At 48.9% G+C, this 20,351-nt stretch overlaps 1 protein-coding gene across 1 annotated transcript in view; it reads right to left on the reverse strand.

The window, feature by feature from the left end:
- The window catches only part of cdk5rap2 (CDK5 regulatory subunit associated protein 2), a 41,548-nt gene that overhangs the window by 12,887 nt on the left and 8,310 nt on the right, over positions 1–20,351 (reverse strand). Inside the window, 26 exon segments of the mRNA XM_048258473.1 lie at positions 1–1,670; positions 1,765–2,293; positions 2,683–2,831; positions 2,978–3,034; positions 3,645–3,722; positions 4,631–4,740; positions 4,871–4,993; positions 8,239–8,378; positions 8,660–8,772; positions 8,925–9,002; positions 9,122–9,217; positions 9,377–9,504; positions 9,810–9,939; positions 10,084–10,470; positions 10,703–10,882; positions 11,211–11,348; positions 11,448–11,558; positions 11,691–11,861; positions 12,224–12,442; positions 13,046–13,138; positions 13,259–13,378; positions 13,641–13,754; positions 16,872–16,925; positions 17,459–17,600; positions 18,463–18,629; positions 18,837–18,960. The exon segment at positions 1–1,670 is cut by the window's left edge and continues 38 nt beyond it. Coding sequence (XP_048114430.1) covers positions 1–1,670; positions 1,765–2,293; positions 2,683–2,831; positions 2,978–3,034; positions 3,645–3,722; positions 4,631–4,740; positions 4,871–4,993; positions 8,239–8,378; positions 8,660–8,772; positions 8,925–9,002; positions 9,122–9,217; positions 9,377–9,504; positions 9,810–9,939; positions 10,084–10,470; positions 10,703–10,882; positions 11,211–11,348; positions 11,448–11,558; positions 11,691–11,861; positions 12,224–12,442; positions 13,046–13,138; positions 13,259–13,378; positions 13,641–13,754; positions 16,872–16,925; positions 17,459–17,600; positions 18,463–18,629; positions 18,837–18,960 — 5,421 coding nt within the window.

Below are 20,351 nucleotides of genomic sequence, written 5' to 3' on the forward strand. Positions count from 1 at the left end.
TGCAGGCTGGCGAGCTGCTCCTCTAACATGGCCACTCTCTGGGCGCGCTCCCTGAAGAGCTGCAGCAGCAGCAGCAGGTTGTGGTGCAGGTCCTGAGGGGCCTGGCCAGGATGCGGTTTGGACTTCAATGGGATCTGCTTGCTCTGATGGGCCGGGCTGGACTGGGCCCTGGATTTGGTCGGACTCTGCTGGTTCTTGGAGGCTGAGCCGGAATGAGGTCTGGACTTTGAGGGACTCTGCTGGGCGTGCGGGACCGGGCTGTGTTCGGATCCAATTTCTGACGGCATCTGGGGGAGAGATCCCTCCGGCAGTGGAGTGATCAGTATCAGCGCAGGGTTCGTCTGGACCTTGGGCGTGGACGTGTGGCTGGGAGCCAGTCTGTCCAATCTGCTCTTCTGATGCAGCACGTGCAGGAGGCGGTTCATTTGCTGCGCAAGGGTGGCATTAGGGGAGGCAGCCGAGTGGTCAGAGGCACGATGGGGGTCAGAAAGGTCACTTGGGTCAGCGCTAGAGCAGCAGGCGACGAGAGCGTCCACTGCCCCCTCCGCAGCACGCACACACTCGCGCAAACACTCCTCTCTCTGCGCGTTGCCACGCAGGTCTGCCATTTTGGGAAGGACTCTGCGGCTCTTCCCGCTCTGCAATCCTTCCACTTCTATTGGACTACAGCTGCTGTTGTTGTTGTTGTTACCCCCCTGGCCTGTAGAGGCACTGGACGAATCAGGACTGAGTGAGGGACTCGCAGCAGCCATGCTAACTTCGTTAGCACTGCTACCGGGTTTGGTTTTAGCAGGGCTTCTGTGCTTGTTGTCAGTTGCTTTAGCATTGTTAGCATCAGTGCTAGGAGTGGCATCTACAGCAGTGGGGCCATGGTCGCCTTTAGCGTTAGCGTAGGCCTTTAGCTGGGCCTCGGCAGCCCTGAGGCGCTCCTGCAGCTCGGCGTTGAGCCGGCTCTGCTCCCACAGTGCTTCCTGGATGGCGTCCGCCTGCCGCTGCACTTGCTCGGGGTCCCGAAGCGCCTGCACCTCCTCCTGGAGCTCCTCCAGCCGGGCTAGCAGCTCGGGGGCGTGAGAGTGGCCCGCCTCCGACTCGCTCTGGGTCAGGGCGGTGATGGCCTCCTCGACTCTCCGCACACACTCCTGCAGCCTGGAACTCAGGCCCAGAGGCTCTGGCTCCTGGCTCTGAGGCCGGCCGCCAGGGGCCACGCCAGTCTGCGCGTCCAGGCTGCAGGCCGTTAGGTAGGCGATGGTGGACTCGGCCGCCTTCAGCGCCTGGAGGTACTCGCGCATGAGCCGGTCCTTCTCTTGAAGCTCCGCCTGCAGCCTCTCCCACTGCTCCGCCTTCCTCTGCAGAAGCCCCTCCTTCTCCTGGCACTCCTGCTGAAGAAGCTCCAGCTGGGTCTCCAGCTCCAGACTCAACACCAGCCCTCCGTCCAGGCCCAGGTTCTGGGCAGAGTGCGCCGGGCTGCGGCTGGAACTTGCGGTCCCCGGGCTGCTTTGCTGGGAAGATCTAGGTGATGCTGGCTGATCCTCAGCCCCCAGAAGCCTCCTCTGAGCTGGGTAGGGCGCCCACGACTCTGGGCCCCCGTCACACACTGGGTGGTCCACTCCCGGTCTCTCAGCCTGTCTGCTGGAGCGGGCCAACACAGGCAGCCTCGACTTCACGTAAGCCTAGGAGATAAACAATACCGTTACCAATCAGACCAATCACAGATGAATGTCTAGGTTATGTCTCTGTCAAAAGACCAATGAGATTGACTCTTACTGTGTGTTTGGCCATGAGGTTGACCGTCTTCCTGTTGGGGGAGCTGGACTTGGAGGAGGCGCTCTCATCATCTCGACTCTCCGTCCCCCTCTCCCCTGCTCCTCTCTCTCTTCTCTCCTTTCGTCTCTCCCGCTCTCTCCGCGTCGTCTCCCCCTGGCCTCCCTCGCTCTCCTCAGCCCTCCTCTCTCTCTCCTGCCTCTCCTTGTCCTCGATCTCCTGCAGCAGTTTGCCCTCCAGGCTGCGTGCCCTCCGGCTCGAGGCCTCGTTCTCCTCCCTCAGTCTCTCCATCTCGCGGGCCATGCTGACGATCAGCTCCGGGTCGAACCCGGCGCCGGCGCCATCGGACTGCGTCGAGCTGCGCTGCAGCTGCTCCTTCAGCTGGCGGATGACCTGCCGGTGACCCCGCGCCTCCGACCTCAGGCACTGGATGGTGTGGCGGAGGTCAACGCCAATGCCGGGCCCGTCGCTGTCACAGGAAGCGTCGGCGCTCTCCTTACTCTCTCTGGACCGCTGCTCCTTCTGACTCGATCTGTACACACACACACACACACACACACACAAACTGCGTCAATGACATAAAAAACAAAAACAAACGTTCAACACTTTGTATGTGCAGGAACAGATGTGTATAGTATGTGTTCCCATGAAAGTATCAAATCTCTATGGTACATTTCAGTACCGCCAAAGAACAGCAAGCCAGAATTTCAGAAAGCAAGAATTTCTCTGAAATCTAAATTATAGGGACCAAAACTATTCATGCATGATCAGGATGTGGACAGTCTTCACCTGTGAACCTCAGGAAATTGTTCAATGATATTTACTGAGTAAATCCAACTCTTGACAGTGAGTGGACTGTATTGTTGGGCTGGTGTACTTTTGCATGCTTGTGATGTGTTATTGCAGTGATGAGTGTCTGACCTGACGGGTGAGGTTGTCTGGGACCTGTGGTCAGACGACTGGTCGCTCAGCAGCACCTCATGCTGTATGCTGAGGTGCACTGTGGACAGACCAGCCAATGACACGCTCTCACTGCTGCCTCCAACAGGTGACCGAGCAACACCGCCCACCTGACACACACACACACACACACACACACACACACACACACACACACACAAACACACACACACACACACACAAAGATCATTGCAGATGTGTCCCTGCGCATGCTCCTGTAAGTATGAAGGTCAGTTTAGCCGTGTGTGTCTCCCACCTGTGTGTGTATGCTCCTGCGCCTCTCTGGGCTATCCCGCTCTGCTATCTCTGCTTGCTGTAGCAATGGGATGGATGGTGATACACACACACACATGACTTCAGAACGTAAAATGCAATGAGGAAAAAAGAATACTCTCCCCACACGCAGCCACACACAAACGCATATGCAAACACGCATATGCTCTCTTCCACAAGCACACGCTGACACCCACACACAGGCCCGGCATGACAGAACAGAAGATACCACAGCGACTGCAGGGTGATCATGGGTAAGAAAAAACCGGCGAATGGGACAGAGAGAGGAGAAAACAGCAAGGTTAGGCGGGATGGAGGAACAGACACACATTTAAAGAACATGCTCTCTACAGCAAATACAGGCATGTTAATTGGTACTAGAGATCTACACATAGGAAGGAGCTGGAGGAGAAATAATTGACCTAGAAAGAGGAAAAGAAAGAGGGTGGGAGAGAGAGAGAGAGAGAACCTAGGGATAGTGAAAGTACAAAGAAGGAGGTAGAGTACTATGCTATACATGCATAGAGGATCTACGTCAACTAGTAGGAGTGATTTGGATTTTCCACTAGACACAGAGACGCAGACATACACAAACGCGCTTAGAGATTAACAGGATCAGAGATTAAGCCAGCGTTAGTGTTAATAGTCACCTGGCTGTGAGGTTGACGCTCTGGGGTAACGGCCACCTTCTTCTGCAGTTCAGCGTTCAAGGCCTGCAACTCAGCCACCTGAGAGAGAGAGAGAGAGAGAGAGAGAGAGAGAGAGAGAGAGAGAGAGAGAGAGAGAGAGAGAGAGAGAGAGAGAGAGAGAGAGAGAGGGAGAGAAAGAAAAAGAATGAAAAAGCAATAGAAAGAGAGGGCCAATTGAAAGATGGAGAGAATGCTTATCCAAATCAGATCACCTTTCCAGTCTTAAACACACACACACACACACCAATGTGGATCTAGAGTCTAAACAACATTACCCACAAGCCACAGCGGTGCTCATGAAGGGGGCGGTGAAGTTGGGAGCTCAGAGGGGCTGCACCTGGGACCCAGCTGCCTCTCGACCCCTTCAGGTTTGGCATGTTTTAATCGATTCCGTTTTTAAAACCGAACGTGTTTTTACTTTGTGGCCTCGTATAAAGATTCTTCCTTTTATGGAGCAGGGAATCATGGAGGTTCTTCTTAGATCGGCATTCACTTGTTTGATTAAAACCGGCTGCCAAACTGACCTACTTACTACAGAATAACAAAGGGCTTTTCGAACTCCTATTGACTAGAGACAGCTGGCAAACATTTGAAATAACTGGAAGCTGAACCCAAGCCAGGTCATCACTATTAGCTTGTTAGCTAGTCCTGGCGTGCTTTCTTTAATCATTCGGTTAAACCACTGAGGTGTTCAATGATTTGGCATTATGTTAAGTATTAAACAATTAACTGCAAATGCATGGCCAATGTGGAAAACAGGACTTTCAGAACATGGCTTTATCAATATGGACCCAACAGGAACAGTCCAATCTACTGTAAGCAATGTACATGTGTTTAATGAAATGTGACTGGTACTGAGTTGTATTGGGAGTGAGGGTGTACGTGTCTGTGCTATGGATAGGATGTAAATATGAAAAATGCATGTGTGTGTGACTGAGTGAGTTTACCTTCAGTTTGAGCTGAGATACACTGAGCTGGTCCAACTCTGTCTCCTCAGTTTCTCCCAAACAGATGCTCATGTAGGAAGTCTGATCAGCGATCACACTTGGGAAGTCACCTGCATGGACAACACCAAACACAACAATGTGTCATTCAGTATGCACACGCACCGGGAGCCTTTTAACAGGCCATTGGACGATTGACACTACGCAGCCTTGTGATGTCTATTGTGAATGTCTGGTGCTGACCAGTGTCGTTGGCCTGCCCAACTCCACCGCCGCGGCTCTGGATCTGTCCCAGTCGAGTCTGAAGAGATGCGTTCCAGCGCCGAGCCTCCTCCAGGGCAGAGCGCACACTCTGTAGCTCCTCACCTGCACACACACAAAATCACTATGAATGGATGTACAACCTCTACAGTGCTGAGTGCATTGTAGCTCTGCAGTTATTAACACTTGACTAAAGCAAATACATTCACTAAATGTGCAAATATCCTCAATCACGGAGAGAACAGAACACACACACACGCAGCACACACACACCGTTTAGGTCCCAAACATACACAGATTTACACAAGCTTCCATTAGAGATTTCACGACAACTGATTTTTACCAGTTGACACATTTTTCATAATAGTTGACGACTGGCCATTATGACCAATAGAGTGCTGGTGCTAACATTACTGCTAGTGCAAGCTGTTGCTGCAGCAACGGATGATTAATCTTTAGATGGTTGTACATGGTACACATGCAGGAGCCAGCAGTCAAATGTTAAATTCCATGACTTTTCTCTGACAAAATACCCTGAATTTCCATGACCTACTATATCATGAAAGGTACAATATATCGACTAAAAATTTCAGAGCAGCCAGATAGACTTTTGGAATTATTTTTTTTTTTTTTTTTAAGCGAGAGATGAATAAATGGGCACTGAAAATACAAAGCAAAGCTAACCACAACCACTCAAACAAGCAGTAATGGAAAAAAGCTAATAACAGGATAAACACCAATGCTACAGGAAAAGATATTCATATTAACGTATTTTGGCAAGTAAATTTCATACTTCTACCACAAAAATTCCCTGATTGCCCAAACAATGATACAATTCCCTGACTTTCCATGGCTGGAATAGACTTTATTAAAATTCAATGATATTCCAGAAATTCCATGACCCATGGGGACCCTGCACATGTTCTTATTGTACTTTAATACAGCTGTATTAACAGCTTGCATGTAACTGGAACAACAGGTCTCATTTTCGGTTAAGTACCTCCAAACATAGGAATGTCTAGCCTCTTTAGCTTTTAGCCATTTTGTTCTTGACTAGTTGACTGCTGCCTACAGCACAAACTAGTGAAGAGTTGATTAGTTGAAGAAACCCCTAGTTTCCACCAACCTTCCAACTGACTAAACCTATGAATAATCAAATATGAACACCTGTCCTATATCCCAACACACCCAATCTTTAGAAGTGTGTGTGATGCAAGGGGTTTTAATCTATATATCCAGTCAATGGTTTTAATGTATATAACTGGAACTGATATGATAAGATGATGAAACTCAGGAATCATATGTCACCTGACTGGTAGAGCAAAGCAATAATAAGAAGGTTATGGCAGTGGTGTTGACGTATGGATTGCAGTCATACAGATTAGAAACTATACCTCACCTCTACTCGCATTGATAAGATTTCATACTAGCGAACATTGTGTTGTGAGGTACGCTACATCTGTGAAAGTAGGCTGGCACCAATCTGTTACACTCTCTTATTACATAGGCATAATGCATTAAGACACTTACTGATCACCATACTAGTTATAATGCATGAGCTACTAAAAACAACAGGCATGTCTGTGTTCCCCATCAGCTAGCAGCTCATGCTGCAGTGTAGGCGATGCTTGCATCAGTCAGATATTTCACCTGCTTCCCAACAGTGTCACTGTATTTTTGTCTGGATAAAAACTGCTCCATTTTTGATGAGTTACACCTCTATTTCAGAGCAGATATAGAACTGTGTCTGTAGACCCCCAGACTGTCTTCAACATCTCACTGCTTACACCAGTAGGGGTCAGCCACGACACAGAGCACAGATGAGACACTGCATGAGGCATAATGAGAAGCGTACATGGAGACTGATGCAAAAACATGACGCCATGTTCCCCCTATTATGTACATCTGTGCAATCTGGGCCAGGGCCCAGTTCCATACGGTCAGGCCTTTACATTCATAGCTATGGGCATGAACGTGTGTGTTCTCTGGGCCTGAGTAATGGAAAAGCTGTGACGGAGAACACCAGCCAAACTGCTAAAGGCCATGCGTCCAAAAGATCAGTAATCTTCCTCCCCCCTTCAACTCTCACTCTGCCGCTCTGCCTGCCTGATCGAGGTCATGTTTACGCAAAGCCTATTTATAATGCCACCCTGGAGGGGGCGGGGTGAAAGGGCATCTCCATGGAAATGGGCACTCTAAGCAGATGGGTAGAGATGGATTAACGCTTCATCAGGTCAACTACAAAGGCATACGTAGACACACACACTTAAAAACAAATCTACTGTCTATATTAAAGGTAATATAATTTAATTTGAATAATGTTGTGGAGTTAACTATGCATAATGTGGTAATGTAGTGCTAATGTACGCGGACACATTGCTATGAGTGTATGATCTGCGATGATGGAGACAGAATGTTGATGACAGTTTTTGAAAAGGTGAAGTCAAGCAGTCAGACATGCAGGACAATCATGCACAGGCAGGGCAGATGGAGGCATTATGTTAAAGAGAGCGTGTGTGTAGTGTGTGTGTGCGTGTTGTAAAAGTGAGAAAGAGACATGGGCAGACCATGAGTGTGCTTTTGTGTTTGACAAACAGACAGACAGACAGACATGATTGTGCCATAAAAGGGTATGTGGCATTCAGATTATAAGAAGTTATAAGTTTGCCGTTATGTGTGTGTGTGTGTGCATGCAGACAGAGACAGACAGACAAACAAGCAGGCAGTTTTATTCCACAGTGGCTTTATCAGCAGGGATGAAATGATTACAGACGACTGGAGATGAAGGAAAGAACAGACAAAGAGGACAGGCTTTGGGCTGTGTGTGTGTGTGTGTGTGTGTGTGTGTGTGTGTGTGTGTGTGTGTGTGTGTGTGTGTGTGTGTGTGTTGAGAGCTAAGGGAACAAAGACAGCAGTGAAATGAGGAGAAATGAGAACTAAAAGAACAAAGCAGACAGTTAGTACTGAGAGGTTATTTTTGTGCGTCTCAAAGCACTCACTGCATGGAAGTACAACAACCTATTTGTTATGTACCCTAAACAACAATAAATAACAAACAAAAACAAACTCCTACAGATGGGGGATGATGGAGTTTGTGTGCATGAGTTACTGATGTAGATGCTATATGAAGCCACCGAGTTATGTATACCTACAACATAAACCAAAAAGTGCATCAGCCATTTAGAACACCACTCGATATCTTAGCCGGAACTAAGCTGAGGTAATCGAGTGTAGATAGAAGTTTCAAGTATCCATGGACTCATGGGGATTTTCCCTCTCTGCCAATGACTGGCTGTCATTACTAGCACCCAACCCTGTGATTGGCTGTCAGGCCTGTCCCTCTACTGCACCTTCTCTCTGATTGGCTCTCTGCAGGTCCTGCTCCAGCTGCTCCCGGAGCTGCTCATTGGCCTGGATGCTGGCCTCCAGCTGCTGACGCAGGAGCTGGACAGCGGTGAGCTCCAGCTGCAGGGACTGCAGACGCGACGCGCTGAAACACCACACGCGCACACACAGACACGCACACACGCACACACACACACACACACACACACACACACACACACACACACATTAGCACGGCAGTATTCACAATCTTGCACAACCCTTATTCATGACGCACTCATAACAATGCTCTGGTAATACTTAGGAGATCTCTTCACTGCAACTTCATACAAGCATCTTTAGATTAATGACATCTTTTGGGTAATGCACAACACACTCAACATACACACATACAACACACTCACACACACACATACACAGCCTCACCTGTCCTGCTGTTTGACAGAGCGAACCAGGTTGGAGTAGAGCTGTTGCTCCGCCCTCAGAGAGCGGTTAAGCCCCTCCCACTCCACACGCAGAGCTGACAAGGGCGGCAGAGTCTGGAATCAGAGGTCAAGAGTGAGGGTCTGTTTGTGCCTATGTGCATATGTGTGTATCTGGACTGTGTCATGGGGTGGAGTGTGTCATGGGGTTAAGTGTGTGTGTGTGTGTGTGTGTGTGTGTGTGTGTGTGTGTGTGTGTGTGCTTCTACCTCCTTGCTGTCTCCTCCAATGCTGGTGTTCTCCCTCTCAGGAGGACCGGGACCCCTGCACTCATCTCTTTGCAGCTGCTGGAGAAGTGAGAGTGCAATGTTAAACAATAACACACACACACTGACTCAATTAGGGTCTACAGACGATGGAAACAGTTATTTTAAATGTACACACACATATACCACGTGTGACTTACAATAATGGTCTCCTCCTTAGTGGTGAGAGTGTGTGTGAGGGTCTCTATGCTTTCTGTCTGGTCCTTTAGTTGACCCTTAAGCGCTGCCACTAAACTCTGTGATAAGGCAGAGAAAAGACACACAGACACACACACACACACAGATTTTAGGATGAAGCTGTGGGGTGTATGTTAAATTTAAATATAAAGTATGGATTAGGTAAACAGGGTTGGATTAGGATTAAGGGAGGTTTGGTGTGTGTGTGTGGGTCTCACCTTGAGTTCCTCCTCTCTCTTAAGGGCTTTGTTGAGATTCTCCGTCTTCACTGCAAGCTGTTTCTTCAGGGCTGCCACAGACTTTTTCTCCTTTGGACTCTCGTCGGACCCCTTCTCATTTAATTCATCTAGGAAGAGAAAAGGAAAGGAAAAGAGGACAAGAATTCAAATTCAAATACTTAATGCAATAGCCTTGCTGCATTTTTGTTATCACATCACCCATGTGCACATGTCCTCTGGGTCTTAAATACTTTAAGCTTTGATTGCTGGGGAGATGAAGACAAATCTCCTGTCCCTCTAGCCATCCTTGCAGATGTTGCTGCTTAGTCACTGTTTTATAGTTACACTTTCTTACTTGGTGTGTGTGTGTGTGTGTGTGTGTGTGTGTGTGTGTGTGTGTGTGTGTGTGTGTGTGTGTGTGCAGGGGGTTTACCGTCTCTCTCCTCTAGCTGTTGCTGCAGCAGCTGGATGGTCTGACGAAGCTCCAGCACCTGAGGGGTGGCAGCATCAGTCTTCAGCTCAGCCAGGTAACGATCCCTCTCCTGCCCTTGTTCCAGCAGCTTCTACACAAGCAAGCACACATATACAAAAACACACACACACACACAGTTATATCTATTTATTCATTACTGCTTCACTATGTCTAAGAGTGTCACTTTAAACCTTTTAACTCTATAATGTTTTGACGGATGTCAGGGGCGACTCACGTTGATGAGGTCATCCTTCTCGGCCAGCTGGGCGCGGAGCTGGGCGCTGGTGAGTTGGGAGTTCTGCGTTGTGGTGGTGGAGTGTGTGTGTGCGTCGCTCAGCTGCCGCTGCAAGTGTGCGAGGCGATCCCGTAGCTCTTGGAGCTCAGCGTCACGCTCCCGCAGGCCACGGCTGTGACGCTCCGATGAGTCCTGCAGTAGCTGCTCCTTGCTGCTGATGGTGGAGAGGAGTGTATCGACGGTGCTCTGATGTTCATTCAGGAGTCTCTCTCTCTCCTTCAGAGCTGCGGCTAGCTCCGCTTCGGCGACCTTCAACCTCTGGGTCAGCCGCTCTGTCACATCACTCTGCTGCTGTTGGGGCTTACTCAGCAAGGAGGCTGACAGTTCCTACACACACACACACACACACACACACACCAGCCCAGGGGATTTAGTGTTCAGAGGAAAACAATAGGTACTATTCATACTGTCAGATCTTTGGCAGTTTGCTGGAGTTGATGGTGTGTCTGCATGCATTGCTAAATATGTGTGTGTGTGTGTGTGTATGAAAAACAATAACGCCTATGTCTTTGCTCTTTGTTGCTAGGCGCGCGTGTGTGTGTTTGATTGAGAGAGCTACCTCGAGGTCTTTGGTCTTGCTCTCCAGCGCGTGCTGGAGCTGCTGGATGAGGCTGTCCTTCTCGCGGAGTGCTCGGTTCAGGCTGTCCTCGGTGCTCTGCTTGCTCCGCTGCAGGTTCTTCAGGGAGTTGACCTGCTGCTGCAGATCCACGTCTCTCTCCTTCACCAGAGCATCCAGCCCCTGCACACACACACACACACACACACACACACACAGTGCAACATACATCACCTGCCTGTCCATGTTATATTATGCTACATGCTATATTATATGATGTCCACATGCACACAAGCAGTAACCACCTAAGAGAGGTCCTTGGGCTCTACGTTCCTCTCCTCCCCCACCTCTCATTGGCAGATACAAGCTGGAGCTCTTGCATATGGCTTCAGTGCAAATATTACAGTAGGTGGACTGCCAATAAATGTCACAACATGTAATGTCTGGTGTTGGAGAAGATTAGTCATACACCACACCACACTCTCACACTCACACACACACACACACTTACGCTGATAGTCTCCTGGTTGTGTGTGAGCAGGTTGTTGAGTCTCTCCAGATCTCTTTCCTTCTCTCGCAGAGAGAGCTGCAGCTGGTGCACCTCATTCTCCTTCTCCTCCACGGCAGAGAACTTCTCATCCAGCGCTGCCTACACACACACACACGCACACACACACACACAATGAATCCTGGCCACCCTACAGACTGTGGGAGTAGAGTGTGATGCTGGCCGAGCGCTGTCCTGTACCTCCAGGGCCTTCTCCTTCTCCTTCAGCCGCTCTCGCAACTTGCTCACCATGACCTCACTTCCAGCTGGACTCGTGCCCTGCTCCACGTCTCTCAACATGTTCATGTACTCCTGGTACACACACACACACACAGAGTTTTCACTGGCTGATACTTCATTTGGCGTAATGTTAGCTATCTGTTTTCTTCTCTGTGTCTGTGAGTGAGAACATGTGTGTGTGTGTGTGACAGTGATGAAGCACACCTGCAGCTGCTGCTCCTTGTGTGTGAGCGTGTGTGTGAGGCGCTGGATGGTGCTCTCGTGCGTGTGCTCCCTCCTCTTGCTCTCCTCCAGCTCCTCGCTGTGCTCTTTCTCCCGCTCGCTCTGCTTCGCTCCCAGCTCGCTGCTCAGCTTCTTCAGCTGGTTCTGCAGGTCCTGATGAACACATCGCCCAGTACATCATCAACAACACATACAACAGTCTGATGAAGACAACTCTCACTTGGAGAATCCTCTTCTTATTTCCAATAGTCTTTCTCTATAACTGAGAGAGAGAGAGAGAGAGAGAGAGAGATAGAGATAGAGATAGATACTTTATTCATCCCAAGGGAAATTTTAGATAGGAGCTTGTATGTCCAAACTCACAGTGTCTGAGAGGATTTTGTCATCTCTTTAATTATGTGATCCAAATGAAAAAATGTATATGTTCTCTTGATGGTCTCTTAATGCGTGTGCGTATGGGTCTGTGTGTGTATGGGTCTGTGTGTGTGTGTGTGTGTGTGTGTGTGTCTTCTCACGTTGATGGTCTTGTCCTGCCTCTGTTTGGTCTGCAGCAGAGCGTCCAGCTCGTCCTGGAGCGTCTGGCGCTCGTGGATGAGGCGCTGCACCTCGGTGTCGCGGCCACTCACGATGCGCTCCAGCCGCTTGCACTCAGACAGACACGCGTGCAGGTCACCCTGCAGCCGCGCCACCTCCATCTGACGCTCCAGCAGCAGCTTCTGCTGCTCCTCCGCACCCTACTCACACACACACAGGCAACATGAACACACACACACACAGGCAACATGAAACACACACACACACACAGGCCACATGTACACACAAACAGGCAACATGAACACACACACACACAGGCCACATGTACACACAAACAGGCAACATGAACACACACACACAGGCCACATGTACACACACACACAGGCAACATGAACACACACACACACACAGGCAACATGAACACACACACAGGCAACATGAACACACACACACACAGGCAACATGAACACACACACACAGGCAACATGAACACAGATAGGAAACACACATACAAGGTAACAGCGAAGCTACACCAGGCGCGTAACTGAAGCGTTCCGTTCGCGACTTGTAATCTATTTTTATCTATTTTTTTTGTAACGTATGCACCGGTATCACGTCTGGTGTAGCTACTTCCAGTGATTATAGTGGCAGCTAATTGTTGCAGCAGACGCAACCCGAACGGAACGCTTCAGTTACGTGCCTGGTATGGCTCAGCCCTAAGTGTCTCAGTAATGTACACAACGTACTACATAATGCACAATAATAAAAGACACACACACACACACACACACACACACACTTGCCTGGTACTTTTGAAGCTGGGCTTTGTGCAGGGCATCCCTTGCTTTAGCCAGAGCCTGGTCTCTGTCCTCAAGATCATGATACAAGTCCTCTATCTGCAACACAATGTTTGCGTGTAAGAAAACTCATACTGTGAAAGAGTCAGAGTACTTGCAGTGTGTGTGTGTGTGTGTGTGTGTGTGTGTGTGTGTGTGTGTGTGTGTGTGTGTGTGTACCTCTTTCTCCTTCTCCTTGAGCACGAGGCTCAGGCCTTGGATTGTTTTGTCTCGCTTCACACCATTTTTCTTCTCTTTATCTAGCTCCCCCTCTTTCTCCTCCAGCTTCCCGGTCAACTCCTGAACAGAGAGAGAGAGCGACACATGGAGAGATTGAGAGAGTGAGAGATGCATGGAGAGAGTGAGAGAGTGAGAGATGCATGGAGAGAGTGAGAGAGTGAGAGATGCATGGAGAGAGTGAGAGAGTGAGAGATGCATACAGACCAGACGGCCCATCGAATCTGTGAAATCTTAACTAATTTACGCTTTCTGATGACTGAGAGCTTGTGTAGGTGTTCTGTTAGGGTGTTTACGTGTGAGTGTGTGCGTTTCTGCGGGTTACCTGGTTGTCACTTTCTAAGGACTGATTTTTGGTCTTGATGGAGCTCAGCTCTTGGGTAAGCTGCTTGGCAGCTGCTTCTAACCGCGCCACTTCTGACAGCTTCTGTTCACACACCTAAGACACAAACGCAAAATGCTGACACACAAAAAGCAACCCTAACCTCAAACCAAAAACTACACTCACAGCAACAGAACGAACGCACACACACACACACACACACACACACACACAAATAAGCTGATGCTGAAACACCCAAAGAAACACATGAAGAACTAACATAAACTGGAGTCAACCATAAACGCTCACTCTAGCACATAATTATATGTACTTGAACATATATAGAAACAGAAATACTCTCTCTCTCTCTCTCCCCCCTCCCTCCTTTGGCATTCCAATCCTTTGCTACAGTTTTCAATGTGCTTCATATACCTCCACAACAATGGGCGTGTACTCATCATTAAACTCCTCCTCCATCTCTTTGAGGACCTGCGCTGTGACTGGGTGGGTGTTCCTACGGGCGGCCGCTTGGCCGAGGCGGCGTCGGGGGTCGCTGGGCTGCGACAGCACGGGGATCCTGCTGACCCGCGTGTGCCGGAGCGGCCTGGGCTGGGTGCTCCTGACCAGCTGCAGCCAATCAGAGAGCACGGACGGCCCCTCGGAGGGCCTGGGCGGTAGGGGGCAGACGGGGTCGGCGGCGGCCAGGCCCTTGAGGGACTGGAGGGAGATGGAGCGACGGTGGGAGAGAGACACTGCTTGAGCCTGGGCCTGGGCTTTCCTCTGGTGCACCAGGGCCGAGTACTCGCGACTCTGGCTGCGCTTCTGCGCGGGCGGGCGCGAGAACCAGGGGCGCTCCTCGCTCAGTGAGCCCAGGCTGCCGCGCCACCTCGCACGAGCGCGTGAGCCTGCCCTCGACAGCCCATCCACCTCCACCATCGCCGCCTCCGTCTCGCTGGACGCGGGCCGGCTGTGGCATTGATGTGGCTGACCCTCATCACCCCCTGGCTCCCACTCCCCCGCCGGCTGGACGCTTATGCTGGGCTGCCTCTCCTCCGGTGTGCTCGGCGCACGTGCGTGATCTTCATCCCCCTCCTCCTCTTCCTCCTCGGGCGGGTTGTTCTGCCAGTACTTGCAGCGGATGCGCGCGCACAGCTGGTCGCGCTCAGTCTGCAGCGCGTGCACGCGGGCCGCCTGCGCCTCCTGCAGCTGCCTGACCTCGGCGTCGCACTGGAGCACGCGCTCCAGCAGGAAGACGCACTTGCCGCACAGCAGCTCGCCGCGGCCGTCCCGCCGCAGCTCCGTCACGCCCAGCGCCCGCACCAGCAGGACCGCCAAGCGCCGCCGCCCGCAAGCCCCGAACAGCCAGCGGCACTGGTTGCCCCGCAGCTGCGCCCCGCACACCCGGCACGGCTCACGCATGGCCTCCACCTCTCACCAACACACACACACACACGGCGAAGCGTGTGTTAAGAGAAGTGTGTCAAAGCGTCGCAGACTTAGCCGACTCCTCAGACACACAGGCATGGACGTCTAGGGGTCAACATGGTCCGGGACTTGTATGCGCGCCGCTGACCGAGGCAGACGTGACAAGGCACTCGTAGGTGTGGTGAATTCCGAATGAGAGTCCATCTGCCCAAAACCCGCACACTATAGCTGGAAAAGCTGCGACGGCAATAATGCTTCCTCACCAAGGCGGTAGTGCGCCTTCCTAGCTGTTGCTCGTGTGTTGGCTGATTCTATCTGCTCTGTCTAGCTTAGAGAGACAGAATGAAGCACAAGCCCCTGCCACCAATCCACTAAATCCCCTACACACACACACATACACTGACGCAGAAAGATGCGCACGCACATACACACACACACACACACACAATGTTATGTCACGGACTCCCAAACCTGCTCAGGTAATCCGTCTTACTCTCTGCTCTCACTGTCTGACCGTCAAGTAGCTTCACTTGAACCACCTGCCATGACTTTTCCCCTTCTCTCACCATCTTGCTATGTCCATCAGAAGTTAAACTGTTCCTAAAGATGCAAAACCCATGCTCCCACTCCTGCAGTCCAAAGGCACTGATGAACCAGTGTCCATGACAACTACCTCTCTGGCTCAAACAACCACACACATGCGCACACACACACACACGGATTAGTTTTCTAATATTTTATTCCAAGCCAGATTTCCATTTATAACTCTGTGCCGCTGCAAGTCTGCAGCCAAAGTGTTAATCCAGCTTTAGCCTGCTGACCTGAAGTGCACACACACACGCGCACACACACACACACACACACACACACACACACACACACACACACACACACACACACACACACACACACACAGGACAGGATTCTTCCCTCATCCAGGCGTGTCAGATTGAGCATGCTTATATAGATATATATGAAAAATAACAAATAAAAATAAAATAAAAAAGTAGTGTGTTTTTTTTAAAGAAACTTTTGGCTGTGCCTCCTGACATTTTTTTTGGGTGGTGACATTGCAAATACAGTGTAAAAATATATTAAAACCCTGTAAATGTTGCAAAGCCATTAAAACTTAAAATGACCGAGCTACAAAGTCATTACAAATATCTACAGCATAAATTCAGATGAGGCAATACCAGATTATTAGCCACCAAAGAATCAGTGGAGTCATCACAGACACTGCTAACTAGGCCCCTACACAGTCCGTACATCTCCACAGGCACACTTCACCCACAACTGCAAAGTGAGGCCAAAGTGTCTTAGGCAGGTCTTCCCTACTTCCTTTTGAAGAGGAGAACTCAAAGGCTACACCAAGTGCTGCCTCGATGTGCTAATCATCAGTCAGGAATGCTGGGAATTCTACAATTTTCGTGGAAGGACGTTTTTTCAGGGGGGGGGTGGAGTGCCTCAGAGAGTGAGAGGGAGTAAGTGAGCGAACACGTCATGTCATGAGTACATCCTGTAAAGGCCACAGCTATTAAGTGGATAAACACACATAGGCTGGTGAGCAGAGCAGTCCTCCCTGTCCCTCTGTCCCCTCAGGTGCATGGCCTCTGGGTCTGAGTCTGGGTGGTGGAGAGCGCCCTCCACTGGCAGCAAGCCACCACCAACGTTATCCTCTTGGAGAGCATCCTCTCGGACCCAAAACCTCACAACAGCAGCGACTACAAGGTTTTAAAGTACCAGCTGGGACACACACACACACACACCGCAAACACGCTTGTATACAAACATAGACAAACTTTTTCTTACCTTGATCTCTCTTTCCGCCTTCATTTTCTCAACATTTAACTCATCTTTCAGTGCCTGCAAGAACATAGATAAAAAACACACCACTATAAGTCACTGAAAGGCTTCACTTCATTATGTATGTCTATCTCTGTTTACAATTAAAGGTACACTATGCAAAATGTTTACCTTAATATAACCTCTACGAAGCCAATTTGATGGCAAACAAACTTGTAATAGGGGAATCGTTCACCTAGCATAGCCATAGAGCATAGCCGTAGCGAGTCACTAACTAGAGAACTAGCCATGCAACTTCAAGAAATGCCAACCCGGAGACACATCGCGAGAATCGTGAAACATTACCTTGTCAGTAGATCTACTACAGTAGAGTAGTCAGTGGAGATGTGGAGTTTTTGTGTGTTGTTAGTACTTCACCTCCACAATAAAAGCATTTTCATTGTGTACAGGAGGAACAAGCCATGAGAAGTAGGCTATTCACAACGGCAGAGTAAAATATAACTATACTGCGACTCTAGGGGGAGCTCTAAAGTCACCAAAAATACCTCAAACATAGTGTTTCTTTAACATAGTAATGAATGAATGTCTCTTACTTGTAGCTCTCCATCTTTTTGGCCAATGAGAGTGTCGAGTTGAGCGATCTGTGCTGCGGCTGGCTGCTCCGCACTGCCCTGCTGGAGCTGACCAATCAGATCGTCCTGTTTCTTCGCTGATGCTTGCAGCTCCCCGATCAACCTGAGAGAGAGCTGCACTTTTAGGGCCTCCTGAGCTTGCCATGTAAATTCGCCATTAGCATTTCATTGCATTGTGTTAACAAGACTTGAGATGTTGAGACTGTGCTGTGACTTAGTAGCACTTTGTTTATATTGCAATAAATGATATTATATATATTATATTATATATATTGAAATCCTGCGCTGCTCAGTTAGCTCCTGTGTTCACTTATATCTTTAACACATCATTGGCTCAAGAGACAGTTCCTACTTGCCTCAAGCAGTCTGTTATTGTTCCTGTACCAAAAAACAAAAGTCCAACATGTCTGAATGACTACCGCCCAGTAGCCCTGACGTCTACAGTGATGAAGTGTTTTGAGAAGCTTGTGAAAAACATTATCTGCTCCAACGAAATCTAACACGAAATGTTAAAGTGTTGAACCAGAGCCCGTTTACGGAGAGCCGGAATCCCTCCCTGCCTCCTTCGACCCCCTCCAATTTGCTTACAGAGCCAACAGGTCTACAGAGGATGCCATCTCAAACCTCATGCACACCACCTTAACTCACCTGGAGGAGGGGAATGGGAATTATGTGAGGATGCTGTTCATTGACTTTAGTTCAGCATTCAACACGATAGTACCTCTCACCTTGGTCACAAAGATGAAGGCCTTAGGACACCAGACATAACTTCACTGCATTTCTTACTTCCAGTAACTATATGCATGTGACAATAAACTTCCTTGTATCCTTGTATCAAGCCAATTGTGGGGCTGCAGCTACTGTTGAATGAATGGTTGAAATAAGCTCCAGTGTAAGTGCATAGTGTTTTTGGCTTATGCGTTGAACAACTGGGTTAGGTCTGTTGTTACAAAGTTTCCTCTCACCGGTCCTTCTCTTGCAGGGCTTGCAGGTGATTGGTGGGGTCAGGCCTGACGGAAGGCTGTGATTGGCTGTGATTCTGCAGCTGCTTCTGCAGGTCCATATTGTTGCGTTTATGTTGCTCAGCAATGGCCGCCATTCTTTCCATCTCCCCTTGGGCCTCCTGAAGACTCTACAGAGACAGAGAGAGAGAGGAAGAAAAATAAAGAGAGAGACAGGGGAAAAAAGACAAATGTTAGTCACAGTGACACATATTCACAGAGACAATCGGAGTCACTGCAGACATTTCAGGATAGTTGAGGGCTCCTCTGGTCTGTCTGAGGATGTAACAGTCTGAAAGTGAGCTGAAGTGTGAGTGTGAGTGTGTGTGTGTGTATACCTCCTCCAGCTCCTGAATTCTCTGGTTGAGCATGTCTCGGAGAGAGTCCATTTCTCTTTGGGCGCGCTCTCTAATCTTCGCTGAATCTGTGACATCTCTGTTGGCTAAACTTTCAAGCGCTTTTCTGGAAAAACACAAGTACAAAAACATGTCACATTATGTCGATGTTCAAAAAAGTGCTATATTATAGATAGGGATGGCACGGTTTTTGAAAAATGCTCCGAACCGTGCGGATGGCATGTCACGGTTCGGAGTGTGTGTTCGTCGTACGGTCCTACGGTTCAGGCTAGTTATGGCATGCGCAATTGATTCCCATGTGACAATGTGTTTCCCTTTTCGTTGCAAGAGTAGGAGTATAGTTTTGAGTGCTCTTGTAGCGACTGGAGTCTTTAGAAATGGCAAGTCGCGAGACAAAGACTGCGGGAGTTGCAGGATCGCCAGCCTCTTATAGGTCTGGTATGTGGGAACATTTTGGATTTGAGGTTACCTATGATGATAGAGGAGTTAAGGCGACAGAAAAGACTGCGACTGTGTGCAAACATTGTGCAACACGTGTTCAGTATGCTCTTGGCAACACTTCGAACATGCTAGGTCATATGAAAAGCGTCACCCCAATTTGTCTGTAGACAGTTTAAGGAAGAAAGAGCCATGAGGCTACCCAACAACTTCTGTCCTCAGCATTTAAGCAGCCTCTCAGTGATAACTTCGGCCAGGGCAATGGCCATACTTGAAAAGCAATCGGGATGTTTATTGCAAAACATATGATGCCATATAGTGTGATTGAGGGTGAAGGATTTCGTCAGTTGATGAAAATACCGAGCCCTGCTACAACATTCCCTCCCGCCCGACACCGGCACCTCTGTAGTTCAAAACTATCTGACGAGACCACGAGAAAAACTTGTCAAAGAATTGTCGACCACACATTACGTAGCTCTCACCACCGATGGATTGCATTTATTGATAGCCACTAGCCAGCATGTTTTTAATATTTAAAATATTACAGTGGCACTTTTACTTTAGATAAGAACTTTATGTTTCCAAATACTGCACTTTAATTTAAGAATTTAATTTAAGCTGCAAGAGTTACACTTTCTTTCTTTGTGTGCCAAAAAGGGGCATCCGTTCCTGCAGATGGCAATAGTACACATTCTGCCTTTTATGCCAAATAAATGAAAAGATTGTTGAAATTATCAATGTCTTCCCTCTTGCTGTATCAAAATCTCAACTGTAGCTTAACGTTTCCTCAGACAATAATGTGCTTTATGTGAAGTCAAATTCTGTTTGTGCATTATTACATGATAACTATTCTTTAAATACTCTAGCCTAATTGTGGATGATTAAGCTATATGCTGAAATATGTTTCTGGAGTGTGAAAGATTAAAAGAAAAAATAACAACAAGAACCGTACCGAACAGAAAACCGTGACCCTAAACCGTGATACGAACCGAACCGTAGATTTTGTGAACCGTGCCACCCCTAATTATAGACCCTTTCAACAATAAAAACAAAAACAAT

This window comes from Alosa alosa, chromosome 12 (genome assembly GCF_017589495.1).
Source record: "Alosa alosa isolate M-15738 ecotype Scorff River chromosome 12, AALO_Geno_1.1, whole genome shotgun sequence".
NCBI classification, from domain to species: domain Eukaryota; kingdom Metazoa; phylum Chordata; class Actinopteri; order Clupeiformes; family Clupeidae; genus Alosa; species Alosa alosa.